The following is a 17,795-nucleotide window of genomic DNA, read 5'->3' as shown; positions in this document are numbered from 1 at the left end:
TTGTCCTTCAGACTGATGAGGGTTATCAAATTCTAGTTCTTCATGCAAGGACTTGAACTGATATCAGTCTACCCTGTGTGTTTCTCATAGACAAAGCTTCTAGAGCATTTTGCTGTAAGGGATATCTTCCAACAGATTTTTTTATGTTCTTATCTCAGTTACTTACTTGAATTTTGGATATATTCTAGATGCGGTATTGGTCATGCGCCTTCTGAGCACAAAGGTAATATGGCTGCCTAGCTAAATATTCATTTAACATGTATCTGGGAATTACATTCACTGCTATGCTTGTTATGTTACATGAGAATCTCATGTTTAAATGATTACCCACTATGGTTTTCAAACCTGCCAGTACCATATCTGATTGAAGTTGTTGAGTGAAAGAACACTCTTAAAGCTCAGTGTTCTTGAAAGAAAGAAAACTGCATCTGGACTTCATATCTGGTTAAAATGAGGCAGTGTTATGTTGACTGTCTTTCTGTTCATTCGCCATGTGACTGTGTATTGAAATCGTGTTTCAGCAAGTTCTTTATGCTGTAGATTATCTCCCAAATCATTCCTATAGGGCAATGGTTGGGGAAGCAGAACTGTCTGCTGTCTGCCTTACAGTTCAAGCTGTCTACCTGCACTTCCATCAGGTTGTGTCTGATAACTGCATAATATAGAAATACGTGTGCAGCATGAACAAATTAAGGTTGATGTCTGCATGTTGCTTTGTCGGAAAACTGTCATCTTCAGGATGAGAGGTCTTTCTCTTTCTAGTTTCTCAGTTATGCACATCCGAACGGAGACTACCATTGCATTTTTGCTTGCTGTAATTGGCCTGGCCCGAATTTTACATGGTAGAGAAGAGGCTGTGTCCCGGTTTCCTCTTTGGGAAGTGTTTTGGGGAGTCTTGAGCAATGTACCAGATGTATCTTGGTAACTGACATGAGATGAGGTTAGGAAACCTCTGTCAGTGAAGTCAGAGGTCAGCACCTTGGTGAGAAGTGTAGCTGCAGCTCTTTGTGGACAGCAAGTTGGTGGCACATTTCTTAGGGTGCTGTTTTGGCCAGAATACCTTAGGAGGGGACTTCCTCTATCATGCCAGACTGTAATGGCTATCTGACTGAAACTAATTGCTGAGGGGAAAAAAAGGAAGTCTGAGCTAGCCTGTTTCCCTTGGTTGACTGATGTGAAAAGAAATTGGTCACTGTTCTTTTTCTGTCTGTTCTCCAGATTCATCTTCCCCATAAGCAGCAGTCTATCGCTGATTCTACTATATGTTAAGGTGTTTGAGCTTCTGTAGGTCAAGAATGCTTTACATTTGCATAATTCCTTCAAAGACACTTCAGACTTCTTTACTACTGATCAGTGATAAGTATAGGAAATGGAGGCCTTTGAGCACTCTGGTCCATCCTTCTGTATTGCCAAGATCTTGCAATAAGCCCTCTTTAATGAATGGTGAATGAAATTTTACAGAGCAAGAAACAATTTTCTGAGGGACCATACAGTCTGACCAGAGATATTTGCTGTGGTTTGTCTTGCTGTCTGTGGTTTGCTTAGCCTTCCTTTTGATGAGTAGCCACTAAAAATGATCCCGCTTGCATAACAATGACTTCTGAAAGCTTACTATTCAGAGTTCCCTTAAAGCAGATTTCTCCACTCTGAGGCAGTTCATGAGGCAGGACTATGTCGTATGTTTCTCTGAAGTGATTCATTGCTTGCAGTGGAAGTGGCAGTTAAATGCTTCCAACTCTCTGCTGATTTTAATTTGAAATGATTGCTCTTTGTGGCCTTATGTAAGTTCCTGTGCAGCTGTTTAGTGACAAGCAAGCAACTTCACTGGCTTTTCTTTATATTTATTTATTTATTTATTTATTATTATTTATCATGTAAGCGTATAATAAAAACACTTTGTTCTTGAGACAAAAATTGAAATGGCATTTTGGGTATGAAGTTTTACAGACTGTTAAAACAAAGGGCATACCTCATTATCCTTCTCCTCTTACTGTATATTGATAAGCTAATAAATTGCTGAACTAATGCAGTGTAATCAAATCTACCCCTGGTGACCTGGGTGTACTGGATTGCAGCTGAGAGGAAAATAACCATACAGCAAAGGCACAGAAAGTTACTAAGTCTAGAGACTTTTAGAGTTGGCTGCAAGGAGGAGGTTGACTTCTGTAAGGTTGATGTCGTGGGACTTCGATTACAGGCCTCCAAAAGGGATGAAAGGAAGCAAAAGAAGTAGGAATGAATGATTGATATTTGAAGTTTCACACACAAGGTTCTTGAAACCCAGTGAGGAAAGAGTTAATGAAGTGGGTTATTTGGGATGAAAATTCTGCATGATAGTGTCGAAGAAGCTGAGCTGAAATGTAGTTGCAATAAGACTAATTTTACTTTGTTGCCTAAAACAGACGATAAAAAAGCAAGTTTGAACTCTCTGTAGCAAGGATGTGGTTGACTCGAGTGAAATTAGCATTCTCTTTTCTGGGTAAATTATGCATATTTAAGAAATCGCTAGTGTGTGGGCTTAGAAGGAGATGGCAGGAATATTTGCATGAGTCGGTTAGAGGCACTGTTCCCTTAAAGTTGAGTGGGGTAAATACCGTACCTGTCTTGCACATTTTGTGAAAAGAGGGCTGTTGGGAACAGTGCAAGAATGTGTGGATCATGGTGTTAGAACCTTCTTCTTCCTTGCATCCATGCATTGCTTCTCCTGCCATACTTCATGGCTGCTCTAAGCTGGCACGGTTGGTTTAAGAAGTAATCAAACAGTACTTCAATCTCAAGTTGCTCATGCGGCTTCCAGGGAGGATTTGTGTGGGAGGGGGAATAAATGTTTGTACAGCTATACAGTGAACCAGGTCAGGGAACTTGCCTGGGTTAAGACTGACCTAGGGAAACAGGGAGGTTTTTAATCTGGATCTTTATTCTAGTTGTTTGCTTCGTGCCTTTGTGAATGCTTGTGCTGCTGTAAGAGGGAGGAGGGGATGGCATGGGAATAGAAGCAAAGTGGAAAGAAAATAGATGTTGTAACAGCCGTTTGCTCAATGGGACAGGTTAAATAGACTGTTTGAAACAGCTTCACTAATGTGCAGAAATAAAACTAATGTGCTACTTCTGCACATTAGTTCTTTTTGTTAATAATTTGCCTGTGTAACAATTTTATCCTCATCTTCCAGAAAACAATACCTTGCCCTAATACCTCTTGTGCACTGTTATTTTTAATGCTCGACTTCTTTTTCTTCTCATTTATTTATTTTATTTTTTAGACAATGGGCACTGCATATTAAGCAGGAGTGGAAGACTGAAGCCCATTTGGGAGCAGAATGAGTTTAAAAGATGCTGACAGTGCAGTTTGCCAGGCAAAGGCAGCCTATAATCTTCATATTTACCCCCAGCTCTCAACAGAAAGTGCTCCCTGCTGCAAAGTGACAGCAACCAAGGACAGCACATCTTCAGATGTCATCAAGGACGTGATTAATATCTTAAACCTGGATGTCTCAAAACATTATGTGCTCGTGGAGGTGAAAGAAGCAGGTGGTGAAGAATGGGTACTTGATATAAACGATTCTCCTGTTCATAGGGTTTTACTTTGGCCTCGTCGTGCTCAGGATGAGCATCCTCAGAAGGATGGGTACTACTTTCTTTTGCAAGAAAGGAACACTGATGGGACTATCAAATACGTGCAGATGCAACTGCTATCCAAGGAGACGGATGCTCGGCGGTTGGTTGAAAGGGGTTTTCTTCCCTGGCATCAGGAGGACTTTGATGATTTGTGCAATCTCCCCAACTTAACAGAGACAACACTCCTAGAAAATCTCAAATGCCGCTTTCTAAAACACAAAATTTATACTTATGCAGGAAGTATTTTGATTGCAATTAACCCCTTCAAATTCCTGCCCATTTATAATCCTAAATATGTCAAGATGTATGAGAATCATCAGCTTGGGAAGTTGGAGCCTCATATTTTTGCCATTGCTGATGTGGCTTATCACACAATGCTTAAAAAACACGTCAATCAGTGCATAGTTATATCAGGTGAAAGTGGGTCTGGAAAAACTCAAAGCACAAACTTCTTAATTCACTGCCTCACGGCACTGAGCCAGAAAGGGTACGCAAGTGGTGTGGAGAGAACTATTCTTGGAGCTGGACCAGTTCTGGAGGTAAATTTATGCTAAAATTACCTTTCATGAAAACTGCTTCTTGAAATTTTCAAGTAACTGCTGTCAAATACTAATTTTGAGAGTGTTTTGATAGTTGCCTGCTTGGCGTAGACTTTAAATATCTCTGGGCTGCATTGTTGTTTGGCTCTGTTGCAGGACTGCTTCTAATTGATTTTTCTTAATTCATACTTCCTTGCAGTTGACTTCCTGTAGTTTTTAATTGATGTTTAACTTAACTTTCCACAACTAGATGTTAATATTCTGGGACAGAGGTTACTTGTGTTCTCCCTCTTAAAGTTCTGATGGCATTTGAATCAAGATGAAATTATAAGTAAACATTTTCACAAATAAATAGTTGCACTGAAATACTAACTGCTTAATGTAATTACGCCATTGTGTGTAAGCATATCCTGTAGCTTTTTTTATGAACTAATTTTTGAAGGGAATTATTTCCTTGGTATAAATTTTTGCTTTGAAAAGAACAACATTGTTAGTTGGGGAGAAAGTGAGTCAGTTTGGGCTTTTAATTAGAACAGTGTTTCCAACAGAAAGCAAAACTAACCACTAGAGTGAAAGGGGTACAACTGGTCTTGCATAAGGTAACAACAGGGTAAACTTAAACAGATCTTGTAGACTGCAGCCTTTCCCTTTTACTCTCTGAAAGGAAAAACTCTTTGAAATCTTTGCTGGATGTAATGATCCCCAGGAATAAAATCTTCAACAGCAAGGAGTTAGAACACTGCCTTTGGAATTTTTAAATATTCTCAAATGTAACAACAATTTCATTAATTAAAAAAAAAAATTTTTAGCTAAACCATGTGAAAAAGCAATAAAGTAAACCTAAAATTGTGCTATATTTATAGACGTGATTTGAAAGTTTTTCTTTAAAGAATGGGGAATATATGCAAGTTCTCTTTTGCCTTTCTTTCTGCTGCTTGAAAGCAGAAGTAAAATTGCTTGAGGTTTGTTGGTTGCTGGAGCTCAAGTTTGCTGTTCTAAACACAAAACAGGAAGGGGTCACTGTGGAAAGCACTGTCTGATCAGCTGATCTTTTTGCATTTGATGCAATTAACTGTTTCAGGCCCTGGCCTGCAGGACCTGATACAGCAGTGTCAAACTGGGGGGAGCTGAGATCTTGTTGCTTTTGTGTGTATACATTAAAAATTAAAGTTCAACTTTGCAGGTGTTACAGGTAAATGTTGTTTAGGACTGAGAATGTTCATGAAAAGACACGTGTGGTTTTCTACAGTAAGGTTGGTTGGCACGTGCTGCAGCTCTTCAGACTTCGATTGAGCAATTTAGTAATGCATTTCATGTGAAAATAGTCTTGCTAGCTAGAACTATGCTGAGCAATTGAAAGCTTAGCTTGCAAATTTGACGAACAAATTCTAATATTGATGTTGGAGTACATATTATTGAAAATGTGAGACTCCTGAAATTCTCAGAGAAACTTCTTGCTCTATCTCATTGATTCAGTGTAAACTTGCGCTTCAGATTATTGCAAAAGATGAAGGGTTTTATGACAACTAAATATCAAAATATAGAACATCTGTATCCTAAAATGACTTTCAGAATTGAATGTATGTTTTTGTATAAAAAATATTACTTGTTGACTTGACATTAAGGAGGAAGAAACCTTTTTGAAACTGACAGGCTGAGTTAAGGTTGGTCTGGGCTCAGATAAGCCCCTGGGATACCTGTGATTGTGGCACAACTCTGTTAAGGTAGTAGGAGTAGGATCAATACTTCTCTATTCCCGTAACTTCAGTGCACAACAAAAAAATGATGCTACAGTGAGTTTAGACTTAGAGAAGTAAAATCAAGCTATCCTAATTGCTTCACTACAGAGTCAGTAGACAGAAAAGCTTCCAGGTTTCCCAGCTTGGATGCTCCTGTGCAATTCCAGTTATTAAGTGCAATTAAAAAAATCAAGTTAAACCTTGATCTCAGGGAATAATGTATTGAAAGCTTACTCTGTTTGTGGAAGCTGAACTGCTAGCAAATAAAACTCTTGTTTTAGAGTTGGTCACTTTTCGATCTAACTATGGTGACTCATCTGGGTTTTTACTTAACGGAACTTAAGTGGAACAAGGAAATTTTTCTTAAACGGGAGTTTCAGGGGATTTTTTGCATGAACAATTTTGAAGTGTGCCTGAACTATTTGAGAATGTTCTGTTTAATTTTGAAGTTTTGAGTCCTCATGAAGTGGTTTTCACAAATGAAAACATGGCCTCTTGACTAAAGATAGTCTGATTCCTCTGATATAAAAGCTGTTACATTCTGGCTCAGCACTTCCCCTTTTTAGCGACCTCTTATTTTCCTGACACCTAAAAAAAAGGATCTGTTTATAGGCTGACCTTTTATAAAAGTTCAATTATTTCTAGCACAGAAAAGGTGAGTACTGGTAGTGTGGATGGAGGTGGATTTATAAGTTTATCATCACATACTTAATACGCTTGAAAATGCATTACTTAACAAATGCTGTTTCTGTGTTGGCTAACTAATCTCTGTCCAAAGCTATAAGCAATTTGAACATAAACTATTGTTAATATTTTAGCTCCTTGTTCACAATTTCTAGACTTTGAAGAGTGGAGCTATAGCTGTACCATGAAAGGAGATTTGGCCTTACATGTTGCTTGATATTACCTTCTCAGACATCTGAAACATTAAATACACCAAATTGAGACACTGTAGTTTAAAATTGTATCTGGCACTAGCATAGTTGTTGCCATATGCGCTAGTGAAAGGAAAGTTGGTCGTGGATTAGTCTGATGCTCAGATGTACTTCTTGCTCAACTTTGGCACCAGAGTCTGATCTGTTTATAAGGCTCGCTGTGGGAGATCTGTTAAAGAGTGGTGGGAGCCATACAGTTGCCTTAGCTGCACAGGAATTGCTCTCAGACTTTTTATTGTTTCTCCAGGATATCATGGGTTGTCTCTAGTGAAGTGCCCCGAGCCAGGTGCTAAAAACTGCCAGGAAAATAAAGATAGGTTCTGTTTTAAGATACTCCTGACTTTTTCATCCTCTTCTAAATTTAGTGTTTAAAGTATAATTCCCTGAGTTGTAGTTTTGCCTTCCAGTGTTGACTATTAAGTTCAGTTTACTTACGGTTGAAGTCCTAAGAAGGAATGCACATTTGGGAGCTATTATATGGGACAGATTGGGAATAGTGAATCAAACCATTGTTTATTTTATGGAGTTTCAAACAAGTTAATTAAACCTTTCCATACACACTTAGGAAGTTTCCAAGAAATTTGTATTTTCCTTTCATCAAGGAAATGTCTTACACCATATGTTTCAGATATAAAATGTACAGTGCACAATCTAAGACTTAATTTATTTTGGAGACCTAACATTAACATAAAGATAAGCAAACTTTCTAAAATGTTGATAAATTTACTTACTATAATAGCTGTTTCTGACTATCTAACTTGTATGAATGGGAAGCAATAAAATTTTTGTAAATGCTTTATTTTTGGATAATTTAGCTAAAAATCAACACAAGCTCAACCCAGATAGAAGATAAAGAAAGAGGCAGGATGGACAGACCTATTGGAGTTGTCATAACTTTCTCATGTTCATTTGAAAAGCACCACCCATGTTCTTGGCGGTTTATTAATGGTACTGAACCATTCTTTGAAAAGAATTAAGGCCCATGAAATGGAAAGTCCAACAGTGAATATTCATTAAGTGATTTAGAGAAGGCAGTTGTAAATATGAATTAATTAAACTTGACAGCACAGTTGAGGGGGTAATGAGATTTACTGGAACTCAGCCAGCATGTTTAAAAGCTTGCTAAATTTCATTGTAGAAAGTAAACTTTTATATTTTACCATTCTATGGAAAACAGTAAATCAATTGGCTGTCAGCTCTGTTTTCTTTAATACAGTCCAATTGTGCTTGTGGTTTTGGTTTGAGATGGACTTAAACTAAGTGGTGCTTCGACTCTGGTTTTTGTTTGTATTTGCCATAAAAGTCTGCACATATATTTAGTGGGTGTAGTCTGTTCTATTTAAGGTAAGGTAGTTGTTTTGAGGCTATTATCTGCGTGTGTTTGTTTTAAGAATCATAATCAGAAAAGGAATGGAACTTCCTTTTTCCATTCATTTAGTTGTTACTTGCTTTTTGTAGAAATGTGGTGTTGCATACTTTTCCCTGCTGCTCACATCTCTTGGGAAAATTACCTTGTCCTTTATACACTTTTATCATGTGGGTTGCTTAGACTTCCCCAGGAGTTCACGCAGCCTGCAGAGGGTTGCAAAATTACCCTGAAACACTGCAACTTCTGAGTAGATGAGTCCATCTTTTGGAGCGTGTTTGTGAAGACCACTCCAGATGCCCCTGGAGGTGATACTCTGAAGCAGTCATTTCCTCTTCCACAGTGTAATTTGATTCTTCCGTGTCATTTTGTACATTAAAAGAATGGTCTGTTCTGTTGTGTTTCTGACATGGATTAGAGTGGTCTACATAGAAACTCCTGATAGCTTTTTCAGATTTTTGGCAATTCTCATGAAAGAGTTAAATTAGGTTTTTTAGTTGTGTTCCTGAGGTAGCTCGTAGGAGCATGTGCGTAGTTCTGGGTTTCTTTTTACAGCAAATAAATTGGTAAAATGAGAATTTGCCTGTTGCCTGAATGAGTGTGTTTTTTTTCTGAATACTGTTAAAGGTGTCACCGCTATTGAGGGAGTTTTGAATAGCAAACCCCAGTACGCCCCTTGTATTTCAAGGTAAAAGATAGGTTAGGTGACTTCCTGACTGCCAGAACAGTGTATCCCAGCTCAGAGTCCTGCTGGCCTTGGTTTGCTCTTTTTGACTCACCCTCTTTGTAGATGGCTAGTATTCTGCCTTGGAGTGGTTTAGTTTTAGTTTTTCATTTTTCTTCCTTTCTCCTCAGGGAGTCGCAAGGGAAAATAGTAAGTGGGTTTTGCTATATAAAGGATTTCTCTTCAGCTGAAGTTTTATCATGTCCCCTCATCTTCTGAATTTATTTGGGAAAGACATAGAAGGCTTTATGTGAAGGTGAAAGAAGGTAATCTTTCAGTGGAATTTGAACTCTGTATTTAATCCCTTTGAATAAACTACTGTTAGTCTCCCCTGGATAGAATTATCCATGAAAGGTGCTTTCTACCCAGAGCAATGACTTGATAATATAGAAACTTAATTCTTGTCTGTAATCTGTTTTCACTAGGATAAGGGTGTAACAGGTTATAAATTAAAGACATATAACTACTAAATATTAAAGTATTTCTCGTTTCAATTTTTTTGCACTTTTATGACTTTATGCAGTAATGTCATTCTTTTATACTTACTTCAAAGTATACTGAAGGCTATGGTAGCAGCAGTTGGAATTTGAGTCTAAAGTTAAATATTACCAAAAAAGCCCCAAAATGTTAAGTGACTTGGAATGTTCTTTAAAAAGTTGTAGATATTAATGGCCTTAATGAGAAAATGATTAAATACATGAAAACTTCCCCAAAACTGGTAATATTAGATCAGCTTTTAAGAATTTGCTGTATGCTTTGACTAAATACCAGACACATGAGATCATATGAGCCATTAGTAGTTTTAAACTGTATTCGTTGCTTACATGAGTAATCACTAAGAAAAGTTTTTCAGGAAGCTAGGGTTATGGGATTTCTTAACTCTATGATGCCAAAGTACTCACTTTTTAAAAATAATTTGGCAAATGTAGCTATACTGTGTCTTGGTTTCTTTAACTAGTAGACTGATGGTCTTGGGTTAGAAAACTTTTTAACAAGAAGTTCTTACAGAATAAACGTGCAAGTCCGCTACTCTGCAGCTGGGCAAAGCTTTACTCTCACAGATTTCTTGAAACACTGAATGAAAAGCTGAGTGGTTTTCTTCGGAGAGCCACAGTTGAGCTGGTGGCAGGGGAGTAGGCTTCTGACTTGAAAAGCGGATCGTTTGTTGTCCTGATGTTACAGGACTTACACTTTTGGTTTGCTATCATTTGTTAACTAAAAGGTTTTGATCAAGATTTTATAAAAACATTAATATGCTGCATATGCAAAATGGGCTCTGAAAAAAAAACAGAAAAAAATCTGTTTTCTGTGAGATAGTAGCTACAAAAAGATAGTAACTGTGTTGGACAGTAGCTGCAAAAAGAAGTTGATGACTCTGGTCATCATGCCTTCTCTGAAAAATCTGAGTGGGGATGCTGTTTGCGTTATAAAACGTGTAGGATGATCCCTAGAAATTAGAAGGCTGAGCTCAGCCTCAGTCATCTATAAGCACTGCTGGACAGAAATCCTGTCTCTTTGGAAACCTGCTGAATTTCCTAAAGTTTCATAAGGATCCATTTTCCCCTGCACAGGAAGAGTTTCTTTGGCTTGCATTTAAGGAAAAAGGATCAGGAATAACAGTTATCTAGAGAATTATGGGAATTCTCCCAGTTTAGAAGAAGGTTTTCATCTCACAGATTTCTTGGATTTTCTGAACACTAGGCAGATGGCAATAGAAATCACTTATAAGATGTTTGAGAAACGGTTTTGGAAATAGTGATTCAGGTATGATACTGCAGTGCAGCTGCAACCTTGCAACAGAATTTTAAAAGGTGAGGGGGAAGGGTTTCTTCAGCGTTGAAGATGAAGCAGTATGACTGGCATGAAAGCAGTACTTGCCTAGGAGATGCACCATAATTGGGCAGTTTAATTTAGAAACAGTTTAGATCTGTTGCATACAGTATGAGTATGTCCATCGTTGTGTGTTTGCATGTGTGTAGGAAGAGGGTGGCATTTTTTTGTGAAATCTTTCCATGAATTTGTTCTATGTTAGGCGAGATGGGTTTCCTTTGGGAGGCCTTAATTGCTTGGAGTTCTAAGAGGAAATATCTGTGGCAGGAATTGCTGGTGAGTGGTTATTTTTCTAAACAGTTGCATTCCACACTGGGTTTCTTCTCCATATACTGATCACCTTCCGCATGTTAACAGAATGAGAGATTTCCCTTAAACTAAGGAACCATAGTTAAGAGTTGATAAAGTTACGGGTATTCCCAGTAACTAATTATCAGAGACTTTTAGATGCAATAAGTTATTTTTATATATATTTTTAAAGTGTGGCTCATGGAGAGTATTTTTTATTATGACTATGCTAGCTACTTTCTGAGGCATGATGATAGAGGCAAAAGTGTCAAAGATGCTTAGGCACTAAGAGTTAGAAATGGATGAGATTTGTGCCATATCTCTTTTTCCCCTTTTCCTAACACATTCTAATGAAACTGTGTTCTTCAGTGTTGCATAGCACGGTTAACTAGTCAATGAGTATGATGTGTTTCTGCAAGCCTATCTTCCTCCTGCTTAATGTCCTCTTCAAGTTCATAATTGCTAATGATTGAGGTTGACTTGAGCTCTCTAGCTGTGTTTGCCTTTCAGTACTCTTAGAAATATCTGATTAAGTCTGTTATTCCCCTTTTTCAGACTCCCAGATGTTATTGCATAGGGCAAATAATAAATGTGTGTAGCTCTGTGAGGAACAGTGAAGGCTTCCTAAGCTCCCTCTTTGGTATCTGCATGCTGCTGTTTCCATGATATTTTGGACATGTGCTGCCAGCTACAAGGGGGCTGAGCAATGAACAGAAGATTTTTGAAAAGCTGTGTACTGGCTTGTTTAGTTTAAATGAAAGTTAACTCATTTGGTTTTATTACAGGCATTTGGAAATGCAAAAACAGCACATAACAATAACTCCAGTCGTTTCGGAAAATTTATTCAAGTCAACTATTTAGAGAATGGTATTGTCCGAGGGTAAGTATGATGTGAGGTTTTTCTAGGGTTGGGCTGTGTGCTTTTAGGAATTGGTAAAGGCTCATATTCTGTATAAAATGCTGCCTTAAGGAGTCACTTCTCGTGTGAGAATAGCTTGCCACTGTGGACATGCTTTCAAGGCTCAATAACTTTGTGAAGCTTTGTGAAACAGGTGATGCAACACCTGTGTTTCTATCTGAAGGACAATGATCTAAATGTAGGTATATTCTATACCTACATTTATTTTTTTAAGTATATGATAGATGATCACAACTGACTATCAAAATTGCATTTAGAATTTTTACCCTCTAGAAAATGCTATAATGTCATGTCATGTTAGTGTAGTCCCTCAATGAAATTGGAAGTTACTCAATTTTATTAATCCAAATGATTATGCTTTCCTCTTCGTTAGGAGTAGACACTTTCACTTTAAGTGAAAAACTTTGACAAAAAATTTTCTACGCTATTAGAGGTTTGTCTGTAAATCCTTGTCTAGTTGCGTGACTAGCATCATGCCGTGAAATCATTTCATCTTGCTCCTGCTTTGTAAATGCTTCTGAAATTCCTAAAGTGTCTAACTGCAAAATACACAGCAGTATGTTGCATATGTTGTCAAGATGTATGCATGCGTTAGGTTCGATGCCCTTATACAGTATATTGGAATGACGTTCTGCCTTGTACCATCAGCTGCATTGTGGAGCATCGCTAGCTATCGCTGTGTTTTTGTGTTCCACTGTATCCTTTCTTTGGTTCTTCTTCACGTTTGCAATTTACAATCTAGCAATAACATAAACAGCTGGGAACTCTGCACCACAATTGCTTTGAGTGTCACTGTGAACAAAATTGGCATCTTTACAGATGAAGTCACACTAGCTCAGGAGATTGGTACCATTTGAATTCATTTGTTTTGTCTTCAGTGTGAGAAAAGCTGCTCAAACTTTGGCCTCTTTCTTTGTTTATATCCCATGTGAAGGAGTTTAGGTTATTATTTAGGTGCCTACTCTGTCAAAATGTAAAGAGTTTTCTGGCTGGCTGGCCTCTGTTTGAGACTGCTATATGTACTGTCATAAAATCTAGCAAATTTGTTAGGTTCAGAGCAGCCAGTTATTCAGTATATTTTTGGGGGGGACTTGTAGTCTTTGCATTCCTTGCCAGATAGCTATTAATCCTGGAGTAGATAACAAATTGTTAGCACTTTACATATCTTGTTTCTGCTTATAATTTTGCATCACCACCTTTCTCAGCTTCGTCTGCCTCTTTCTAGTTATGTCTACTAAAACCAAGCAAGATAGGTGTTTCCTGGATATTTCTTTTCATTGTCCCAAATACAATATAGACCATACTGAATTTTTTGTTTTAACCTGGAGATAATAACTGAGCCATTCTCTTATGTATTCTAGTGCAGATTTCATTATTTGAACTCTCTTGGCAGTTGCTGTCTGTTTTGGGAGGTCTCTTTTTTTCCCCTCATGTTTTTTTTTTTTTCTCCTTTTTTGGGGCACTTCAGGGCTGTTGTTGAAAAATACCTTCTTGAAAAATCTCGTCTGGTTTCTCGAGAAAAAGATGAAAGGTAAGAGACTAGCACTGTGTCTACTAGCATGTTTCAGCTGTAAGCTGAATGCAGCTACTGTATAGTTGGTATGCACGCTTATCTTGCATACAGTTAAAATATATACTTGTATATGTTTCTTTAAGAACAGATAAATTCTGTTTTTATTATTAACATGCTGCCCATCATGTCTATAATCGATATGAGAGCTTAAAAGCATTTAAAGTGTACAGAGTAAAAGAAAAATCATTATATATTCATGAAAAAGAAATGTATTTGACTTTGTAGGAACTACCATGTCTTTTATTATTTACTGCTTGGAGTCAGTGAGGAAGAGCGTAAAGAATTTCACCTCAAACAACCTGAAGATTATTTCTACCTCAATCAGGTAATCTGTGACAGAGATTTACAAATGCATTGATAAGTGCTTTATGTCTGATATTGTGTTAGAGATCAGAGAATACAGAACAGATTGTACTTGTTTTCTTGTGATATTTTGGGGGATTTTGTTTGACCTTGATTATGGGGCTCTTTTCACAGCATAACTTGAAAATTGAAGATGGGGAGGATCTCCGGCATGACTTTGAAAGATTAAAACAAGCCATGGAGATGGTTGGCTTTCTTTCAGCAACAAAGAAACAGTAAGTAGAATCCTTTAAGCCTTTCTTACAGATAGCTAGTTAATGATCATGAAGTACACTAAACCGTATGGATGCTGTAGCATCTGTCTTAAGGTCACATTTAGTCCAGTAGAGGTAGGGAGAGCTGAACATTTGTGAGTGTCTGTGGACAAATTCTGGTGTCTGTGTTTCCTGAAGTAGAATTAGATCTGTTCAACTGTTATAATGATACTCATAAGCAAAATTCTTGTAAAATCAATTTTTCTTCCTCAGGATTTTTTCAGTGCTTTCAGCTATTCTTTATTTGGGCAACGTTACTTACAAGAAGAAAGCTACGGGTCGTGATGAAGGGTTGGAAGTAGGACCTCCTGAAGTGTTGGACATTCTTTCCCAGCTTTTAAAAGTAGAGTATTTCTCTTTAGCTCTAATGTTTGATACACCTTCTTGTTGTAGTCTACCTCAGGAATTTACTTGAATGTGTTGCCCAAGTTTGCTATGTCTAGATCTGGTTTATGATACTCCCACAAGATTTATCTTACAGGAGAGGAAATGGGTGGGACTGGTGAAATTATTGGGGTTAGGGATGGAAAAGAGAGGGAATATAGCCCATAGTATGTAAGTAGAATTTGGTTATTCGCTAATCACAGCACTGAGTAGCAATAAGTTTACTGGAGATGGGTGCTTTGCCACCATAGGGAGGAACTGAATGAATGTCAGCTGAGAATAATTTAGAGAAGCTGAAGAACTTGTAAAGATATAGCTGAGCGACAACTGAAGCTGTTGTCAAAGTGCTCGGCCTTTTCTGAGGAAATGGTAATGTCCACTGTTGCCATCGGATTACTCACTGGGTAGTTATTGGGTGGCATTAACTCTTGTTCTTGTTTTGAAGGTCAAACGAGAAATTTTAGTGGAAGTGCTGACAAAAAGAAAAACTGTGACGGCTAATGATAAGCTTATTTTGCCATATAGTCTCAATGAGGTGAGTGTGAAAGAACACTAGTAGAATTATTTTAATGTTATCCTGCTGATTGTTCTGGGACTTGGAGGGGAAAAAAAACTAATAAAAAACCCCCCACAAACCTGGAATAAAGTCCTATATAAAATTTTGCCTTAGCTTTGAAATGTCAAATTTCAGTAGCATAGAAATAGGGTTTTAACTAATGAAGTATACTGGAATAAATAATGTCAAACTTCCATTGTTGGCTACAAAAAAGCTAATATGGTATACTTTCACGTTTAGTGAGGGATGTTGCTGTTTGGAATGTTAGAAGTTAGTATTAAAGACAAATTTTATCTTATCTCTGAAAGGATCATAACCTTTGAGTGACACTAGTCTGAAATAGAAATGCTTTTTTTAAAGTAAGTTATGAACTTTGTTTCATCTGCAGGCAATAACAGCTCGTGATTCAATGGCGAAGTCCTTGTACAGTGCTCTGTTTGATTGGATTGTTCTGCGAATTAATCATGCGCTTCTTAATAAGAAGGACATGGAGGAATCTGTTACAGTAAGTTCCTCACTAAAACAAGTCTTTGTAGACAGTTGCATATTTAGAGCTATCAAAGAGAGCTACAGATGACATGTTCAGACATCTGGCATAAATTTTGATCCTTCTGAAGTCCGTAATAAATTTCTTGCTAATCCTAAATCACCCCTGTTTTTCACATTTGATGTAACTGTTAAATATTTGAAATCTATTAGCATATACTGCAGTGTTTTTTGTAATGGTTAGCTGTTGCGGGTTAGGTCACTGTATGATAGATTGCATAATTGGGTTTCCTCATCTTCTTCCTTTAGTGTTTGTCCATTGGTGTACTTGATATTTTTGGATTTGAAGACTTTGAAACCAACAGTTTTGAACAGTTCTGCATAAATTATGCAAATGAGCAGCTTCAGTATTATTTCAATCAGCATATTTTCAAATTGGAACAGGTAAGAAATTAGAGTTGCCAAGATAAAAATTTGTTTTTATCAAAGGCTCATCTGTTATGCAAACTTAGAATCACCTTTCTGCAAACCTCACAGCATGATTTTTATAATTGTTTGAGTATATCTCCAAAAGTCTTACTTTTCAATTTCTTGTTTTAATATAGCTTGTTATGGTGGTGTTTGAAGGTTGCAGTTTTGCTGTGTTTAACACTCCACTGATACTAATGATAGCTGGGTCTTTCTTTAGAGAGCTAGCAGTGAGTTTCTGCTTGACTGCAAGAAACAAAAAAGACATTGAGGCAACCCCAGGCATCAGGGAGATGAAATTGCAAACTTTGAGATCGCAAGTCCATAGGCGAGATGTTTGTTTCAGGTTTTTCAAAATGCGTTGGGACACAGTTTGTCTTATTTTTGTCAGTTAGTAAATATTTAATAACCACGCTTTGTTGCTTCTGCCCCCTGACTGCATTTAGAGGGATACAACTGTGTGTTTATATTGGCAGGAATTCTGAAATCCTGATATTACTGGCATATGTTGATATACTTGTTTGCAGATAGTATCATCTTCTAACAGAGTGCTTTGAGAGCTGCTAGAGAGCCTGTTTCTAGAGTGAGGTTTGAGGGGTTTTGGCTCTTGACTTGGAGTTTGTTTCTGGTTTGTGCCAAAAAAGTAATCCTCTGTCATTCTGCTGAAAAGAAGCAGTCATTCTGTAGTATGTAGTATTTTGTCAGTGGTACGTAGATAATTTTAAACAAGCATTTTAAAGAGAAGAAAATTACCAAACGTACAAAATTCATATGTAAATGTAATGTTGAGCTCCCTGTTTTGTAACTTATGACACAAGTGGTTCTCCAGACTAACTAGAGTAAATAGTTATGTTGTTTTCTTTTTCTAATGCCGTTTTTCCAAATAAGCTTAATCCTTGAATAGCCCATTTCCTGTATCTCTTTCTGTGTGAGAGCCCTCGGGGTTTTTCTGTATATCTTTTAAAGAAGGGCTTTATTGTTTGTGAAAAATGGTATTTCAGTTCTGTAATGTGGTGTGCACACTGAGCAGATTCGTTAGATGGATTTAATTTTACCTACTTAAAAATAATCCATTTCTTATCATCATCATCATATAGAGCAAAATGAGAGGTTTAGTGTTTTGCTAAACATAAAACTTAGTTCAGTTAATTCTCTGTGGGATATCTTTTTTAGGTTTGTAGCTTATCTTTAGTTTTTTCCTTGGACATTCGCAACGTTAAGAGAAACTGGTATTTTGGTCCCATATCTTGATGTGAAGCTTGCCCTGTCAAGCTATTTGATGCACTGTCATTTCAACACAAGAGCTTTGTATTCTTTTGTCAAAGAGAGCTCCAAACTTTCTGAACCGAAGCAATAAGCATTGCTTCCTGGGGAAGTTTCTGCACTGATATTTTGTAGGACTTAACTGCCTGTTTTGAAACTTATGTTATTTCCTCTGACAGTGCAATTTGGAAATTTTGGAGCTTAACATCAAATATTTGTCATTTCTTATATTATAAAGACTGTGGAAGATAAAAATAGGCTTAGATCCCTTGAAAATATGTCTACTTAGGGTTTTAAGTGTGATGATGTAGATTTAAGGTCTGACTACCAAGTGTACATAGACTACTGATTGTTGGAAAGGCACAACAGGGGAAGGATTATTCTCACTGTTTTGGTTTGTAAGCAGTTTACTCTAAACATCTACTGTAGAGTGACTTGCCTAGGTGGACCTTTGGTCTGACCCACTATACCTGCTGTTCTGTTCTTATTTATA

At 37.3% G+C, this 17,795-nt stretch overlaps 1 protein-coding gene across 2 annotated transcripts in view; it reads left to right on the top strand.

Moving 5' to 3' along the window:
- MYO9B (myosin IXB) overlaps positions 1 to 17,795 on the top strand; it is a 45,170-nt gene that overhangs the window by 6,081 nt on the left and 21,294 nt on the right. Inside the window, exons 3-12 of one of the 2 annotated variants that reach the window (XM_067312793.1) lie at positions 189 to 223; positions 3,261 to 4,154; positions 11,822 to 11,916; positions 13,424 to 13,486; positions 13,754 to 13,853; positions 14,006 to 14,106; positions 14,359 to 14,488; positions 14,975 to 15,064; positions 15,474 to 15,590; positions 15,881 to 16,015. In XM_067312793.1, coding sequence (XP_067168894.1) covers positions 3,318 to 4,154; positions 11,822 to 11,916; positions 13,424 to 13,486; positions 13,754 to 13,853; positions 14,006 to 14,106; positions 14,359 to 14,488; positions 14,975 to 15,064; positions 15,474 to 15,590; positions 15,881 to 16,015 — 1,668 coding nt within the window. In that variant the 5' untranslated portion in view covers positions 189 to 223; positions 3,261 to 3,317. The remainder of the gene's footprint in view (positions 1 to 188; positions 224 to 3,260; positions 4,155 to 11,821; positions 11,917 to 13,423; positions 13,487 to 13,753; positions 13,854 to 14,005; positions 14,107 to 14,358; positions 14,489 to 14,974; positions 15,065 to 15,473; positions 15,591 to 15,880; positions 16,016 to 17,795) is intronic. The other variant, XM_067312792.1, reaches the window with a different exon arrangement.

The sequence above is a fragment of the Apteryx mantelli genome, chromosome 30, assembly GCF_036417845.1.
Source record: "Apteryx mantelli isolate bAptMan1 chromosome 30, bAptMan1.hap1, whole genome shotgun sequence".
NCBI classification, from domain to species: Eukaryota; Metazoa; Chordata; class Aves; order Apterygiformes; family Apterygidae; genus Apteryx; species Apteryx mantelli.
This window is presented reverse-complemented; position numbering and strand designations above follow the sequence as displayed.